This window comes from Myotis nattereri (assembly GCF_964212035.1).
Source record: "Myotis nattereri genome assembly, chromosome: 9".
Classification (NCBI taxonomy): Eukaryota; Metazoa; Chordata; class Mammalia; order Chiroptera; family Vespertilionidae; genus Myotis; species Myotis nattereri.
This window is the reverse complement of record NC_138084.1, coordinates 10,031,436-10,037,767: the sequence shown is the minus strand read 5'-3', so window position 1 is coordinate 10,037,767 and position 6,332 is coordinate 10,031,436. Positions and strand designations below refer to the sequence as shown.

The 6,332-nt window shown below is 52.4% G+C and overlaps 1 protein-coding gene across 1 annotated transcript; it reads right to left on the bottom strand.

Moving 5' to 3' along the window:
* Positions 1-332: 332 nt before the first annotated feature.
* On the bottom strand, positions 333-3,648 carry FJX1 (four-jointed box kinase 1). The gene has a single exon (XM_081100447.1). It carries the CDS (start codon positions 3,519-3,521, stop codon positions 2,208-2,210), a length of 1,314 nt encoding a protein of 437 aa, XP_080956573.1. The 5' UTR covers positions 3,522-3,648; the 3' UTR covers positions 333-2,207.
* Positions 3,649-6,332: the final 2,684 nt, after the last annotated feature.

The window sequence follows — 6,332 nt, the reverse complement described above, 5'->3', positions numbered from 1 at the left end:
GGAAAATGTTTCTTTCTGAAAGGTAATTATCGGAGGTCTCTCTCTAACACTGTATTGGAAAAAGAAATATTTGTCATTACCAGTACATTGTGGCTATATTATGAAAAAAATTGGCTATCACTACAAAGTTTATGGATTCTATTTTTTTTTTCAGTTGAGATAAGATTTGGCTCAGCATAAGGCACTGAAACATAAGGGTGGCATTAAATTGTAGTTAAGTTACACGCTGTGTTGCCATGCAGACTGAGAAGGGAACCCACAGAGATTTAATATCTTCAGGAGTCTATAAAACTCCAGGTTTATAAATACTAGTCAAAGAAGACATTTTAAAGTAAACAAAAGTTTACTTTGGAGTTAAAGGTCATTACATAAAACAAAAGATAACAGGCAAGATCACTTGGACCCAGACATCAGATAAAATGCCAAGATAAAACGCCAATGGCTTGTAAGACAAAAAGCCACTTTCCCCCTCCTCCATGGGTCAAAAGAAGTTTGAGACAATCCAAAAATATTTTCTAAATTTAAAGTCCCCAAGAAGCAGAGGCCAAATGTCAAATACAAAGCACTGCACACTTTTCCCCCGGGCTCCCAATGGCTGCTCTGAGGGGACCGTGCTATTACGACCTGGAAAAATAAACAGTATCATCTCTGAACAGAGCTGGATGCTGAGTCCAGATGTTGGAGATTATGATCTCCTGGATGCAATGGAATTTATGCCAGATTAAAGAGAAGAATTAATTTACGACTTTCTCTACCTGTTCACAATGTGTTCAGCTTATTATTTGTACACGGTGTGATGCACGGTAATTACAATGCTGAAAACAACGTGCAACATGTGACCACTGTAGTTAAGTTTAAAAGGGGGGGAATTTGTCATCTTAGAGTCTGCACATCTGGTTCTATCATAGTTGCCACATGATTAATATAGGAATATATTACACTGAAATCCCTTTATATCAAAGTTTTATTTGCCAGGAAATAGAATACTTTCCCCCTCTCTCTCCATCTTCCCCCACAGGCTATGCTGAAACCTGAAATTTCCAGCACCAGGGTTCATTTGAGTGAGCAGAACAGGAAATCTGTTCTTGTCTTTGTGCAATTAATTCTGTAAGTTCCATAGTCACAACTGGGGTTTGTTTTAAAAGCGCATTCATAAAGGAGAAACCCTAAAACTCATTCTAAAACCAGACAGGGCATCAGATACCTCAGTTAAAACCATCAGGAATTAAGTTCTAAATTTTAAACTCCCTTTTATTGAAATATAAGTTTGTTTAGTATATTTACACCACACTTTATCACATATATACATAGTAGGCAAATTTTGTCAAATAAAAAAGTTTTTTTCTCAATACAAAATTAAAATAAAAACAAAGTAAAGTGCATGAAACTGATTTTCTTTTTCTTCTGGTGAACATCATCATTGTCAAAATTTTGGTCGATTGGGGGAAAGGGGGAGAAATGCATTATGTGATTCAGTGCACACAGCCAGCCAGTCCCACATTTGCAGCCTTCAGGCCAAAATGACAAGCGGTAAAGAACAAGTCAGATATACAGAGTCTGCAGGGCTCCCCAGGTTCTGGAGGTCCTGATCTCTTTGTCTTATCCGGATCCGTTCCCCAGCTCTTAACAGTGATCTCACCATCACCAGCTGGAACAAAGGGAGAACACAGGAAGGGGGCTCCACCAGCCAATGTCACAGCCGCCTCTGGCCGCCAGCGCTGCGTTTGGTAGAAAACTGCAGAATGAGCTCAAAGGCTCGAATAGAAGTTTCCCTTTTTGGGAAAGAGGAGGAGGAGGAGGAGGAGGAGGAGGAGGAGGTCGAGGAATAAGGATGCATCTCCCACAGAGACAGCCGGGGGGGGGGGGGGGGGGGGGGGGGGGGGGGGGGCAAACTCAGGCAGCCAGTTTCTTCCTATTCAAACTCCCTGCTGCCACAGGGAAGAATCCTTTTATAAGCCGGGTGGAGGGGATGTTACACTTCTCACCTGGGTGAGTTCTCCCAGAACTTTGAAAGGAAACAGCTTTGAGACAGAGAGAAAGGGGGCAGGTAGGTGCAACTGAAGTTTTCAGCAGCCTTCTGGCTCGAGCCACTGGCAGGGCGTTGGCTGGCTGGTCCCAGGCGGTGGCAGAGGCGACAGCCCTTCCCCCATCAGCCATTTCCCCGGCCAGGGGTTTCTCTCGCTCTCTCTCTCTTCCTCACGGTGATACTAAGTCCCAGGTCTGCGGCCGTACTTGGCCTTACAGTGCAAAATGTGCTTGGCAAGGAAGTCGAGGCGGCGCTGTAGCAGCTGAGCATGGGGATGGGCGAGCTCAGCCAGCTCCGGGAAGCGAGGCTCGTGGTGCTGGTAGAGGCGCAGCAGCCGGGCGGCCGCGTCCTGGCCGCGGTGCAGCTCCAGGACGCGCCTCGCTGTCCGCTCTCGGAACACACACACCGACTGCAGCAGCGGCTCATTGTATTTGTCCCACATGCCCGCCACCCGGTAGCCGTGCACCAAGCCCGCCTCGTTGTCCAGAAAGACCAGCGCCCCGCCGGGGCCGCGGTGCAGGTTGCTGGTGGCGCGCTGCATGACGCGCGGATCCCACTGCAGGCTGAAGAGGTTGCTGACGAGCCGGTCGAAGTTGGCCGTCAGGTAGTCAAAGAGGATCAGGTCGGTCCATTGCACCAGGTCCACCAGCTCCTCCCGGCTGCGGTTGGCTAGCTCGCCCCCGGCGGCGCGCAGGGGCCGCAGCTGGCCGTCCTCGGAGCGCCAGGGCGCGGGCACCACCACGTCCGTGAGGTTGGGCAGCCAGCTCGTCAGGCTCACCACGCTGCCCTCCGTCCAGTGCGCCGCCCGCAGCTCCTCTTGCACCTGCGCCCACTGGGCGCCCCGAGCCTCCACCCGGGAGAGTGCCAGCGGCGGCACGTGGCGCTGGAGGCCCAGCAGACACGCCAGGTAGTAGGACAGGGCCTCGCCCTGGATCTGCTCGGGGTTGATGCCGTAGCGCACGCAGGCGCGGGTGCCGTCGGCGAAGCGCGCCAGCCGGTTGGAGCTGCGTCCGCAGCCCCCGCGCTCCAGGGCCACCACCCGGGCGCCGCGCGCCGCCTGCAGCCACGCCGCCGCCTGGGCCTCGGAGAAGCCGCGGGGCACCTGCTCTTCCAGGCCGCGGCTCCAGAAGACGCCCCCGTGCACCACGGCGAGCTCCTCCGGCCGGGGCCGCCCGTCGGGCACGCGCCGCCGGCGCTCACCCGGGGGCCGCCGCGGAGGACCGTCGGCGCCGGCCGCCAAGGTGAGCAGCGTCCGGAAAGTTTTCAGGGAGGCGCCGCGGGGGTCCCGCGCCCGGATCGGGGCCTGAGGGAAGCGGGGCGCCGACTCCGGGCCGCCGCCCCCGGCCGGGCGGCGCGGGGTTCGGTCTTCGGGCGGCCGGGAGGCGGGCAGCGCCGTCCGCGGCGGCAGGAGCCGGCCCCACAGCGCCAGCAGCGAGCCCAGCGCCAGCAGCCAGAGCCCCGCGGTGGCGGCGGCGCCCCGCATCCTCCTGCCCATGCTTCTCCCGCCGCTTCAAGACGAGCCCGGGCGCCCGGGTCCCGGCGGCGAGGCGGACCCGGCTGCCGGTCGGCTCCCGGGCTCCGGGCGCTTCGGCCCCATCGCGGCCGCGAGGCGGTGCGGAGTCTCCCCGGCGCTGGGAACTCGCTGCGCCGCCGCTTCCCAGCTGCTTTTGTATTTCGCTGTGAGACCCTCCGGCGGGCGCGATTCACAGGCGTCCGGACCACGTGGGCGCGAGGGGGATCCCCCTCCCCCTCCTCCGCCGCCGCTCCCGCCCCCCACTCCTCCGCCCCCTTCTCCTCCTCTTCCCCTTAAAGCGGCAATGGCTGCTTCGGAGAGGCAGCCCCACACTGGGTTGGGGACCGAGGGGCGGGGAGGAGGCCGGGCGAGCGGAGCCCGCGCGGGGGCGTGGGAGGGGGCGGCGCTGAGCTGGAGTCCGACCGGTTGCGAGGGACGCGCCCTGGCCCTGGCTGGGGTTGGACTGGTCGCGGGGTCTCTTGGCTTGGGCAGGGCCTGGCCTCCTCCAAACTTCGGACTAACCCCCACTGCGCCCAGGCGCAGCCCGAGCCGGATCAGGGCGGGTCCCTTTGCCTTCTCCGTTACCGGCGGTGTGATTCACTCAGCCTTATGTAGATCTCTGGGAATTTCTCTGAGCCACAGAGGCTGTGACTCCAGAGGGTAGAGGAACCATTTATAGCCAACAGCTCGGAACCGACACCCACTTGCCCGAGCGCGCTCACCTCCACCGGTCACTGTGCTTTGAGGTGGGTCGCTCTGCCTTTCTTGTGCCCGTGGAGCATCTAGGTCAGCTCCATTCATTCCCTCACCCATTCCACGGTGTCTGCCCTCGGTCTGGCCTCAGTAAAATCCACAGATCCGGGTCCCTGGGCCCATGGAGCTTATATTACAGTCTAGGGGGGCGTTCAAGTTGCTATGAGAGCATGATGGCCCAGGATTAGACCTAGTGCGGGGGTTGAGGGCGGAGGGGGTGTCCAGGACGATTTCTCTAAGGAAATGATACTATTCTATGAGAAAATACGCACAAAGCAGGGCTGGCGGTTGCTCAAGATCTCACAGTTAGCAAGTGGAGAAACTAAAATTCTAGCTCGGGTCTCCTGGCAGCATGTGCTTGATTTTCCCTCCATCAAACAAGTTCCATATTTGTATCAAGTTGGTAATTCATTCTCATTCTCTCTCTCTCTCTCTCTCTCTCTCTCTCTCTCTCTCTCTCTCATTTACCCAATCACTTTATTCCCCAAATGTGGTTTTTGATTCAACAAAGAGAATCCCCATATTGCATTTTACTTAATGGTATAACGGTTTAAGGGTGAAAAAAATGGTTGGAGGAGCAAAACCTAAGAAAACAAATAAGACAACAGATCACATTGTCTTCCAGACACCTTTGAGTTCAATCTACCAGGAAAACTCTTAGATAAGAATGGGGGTTATTTCTTCCCTCTCTGTACCAGTGTGTGTCCCAGATCCAAACCCCAATTCCCAGTCGAGGCACATGATTGCTGGTGGGGATGGAATCCACCTCCTGAAAGCAGTTTTAAATTTGTTTCCGTACCCGTGTTTCTTTTCTCTCTTTTTATCCCCATCAACTGCCCGTGGGGGTTTCCGCTATATTAGGTCATCAGCTGACACTGAGTGTATTTTATTCACCAAAGAATGAATAATGCTCTGGGAAGACACCCTGATTTTGTGGCTGAGCAGCGGCATCCGACCACACCGAGGGCCTTCCAGCACTGACCCGCTGTACTCTCAGGTGTTTCCATGTTGATCTTTGTTGCATCTGTTCTGCACCACATTATAGCTATATCATTGCCTTTTCATAGATCTTATCTGATGATGAGATTACTGCTGCTCCCATATGGACACATCAAAACATATGAATTCATTGAGGAGTACTGTCTTCCTGCTCTGTGCAAGCTCCCTACCCCTACCTTTCCCTACAGGGCAGGGACTATGTCTTATCAACTTTCTATTTCTCTTAACACCTAACAAGGCATATTACACTGAAGAGAGGCTCAATGAGTTCAATTTTAATTTTTTGACTTTTTGATTAGCTTCCGCTGAGACTTTTTTTCTTTCTTTTTTTTTTGAATGCTTTGCTTTCAACTTGGGTAAACTGTAAGCAAGATCTCCATCTTGTGGGCAGAAGTAGAATATCATCTAATTAGAGAAAATGCATACATTTTAAACGAACAATTAATTGTTTAAGTTAAATTCTGAGTATTGTGTGGCTACCATGGCTTACACCAAGTGCTAGGTTCTGTGGGGGAATTCAAAGTAGTTGGTGTCTCTGTCTTTTTAGCTGTTAACAAAGGCTGTACATAATCAAAGGGATAGTTCGCTGTAAACTCCATGAGGAGTCTGTCTTGTCTGTTGTTTTATAGCTTCCTGACACAATGCCTGGCACTTAATGGTATTCATTAACAATTTGCTAAATAAGTAATTTGAATGTTAATGAGACGAAGGTCTGCAAGTAGTATTCATTAAATCTTTTTTTAAAATATCTTACTACAAAAGGATACAAAATAACTTTCATTTATTCTAAGAGGGAAAAAAATATCAACGAAGCCTCTGCTTAATGTAGGAGGAAGTATATGATTTTCAGTCTGAGAAGGCTGGTCTCAAACCTGGATATCCCAACTACCAGAATCTTCCATTCACATGGCTGGTGCTGATGAAGAAACTGAGTCTTAACGAAGTCAGCTAAGATCTCACAGCTCTAAAGACAGGTTGACTTGATCATAGAACCTTTGCCAGGCCTGAATGCACGGTGTATCAGAACAGGATACACTAATA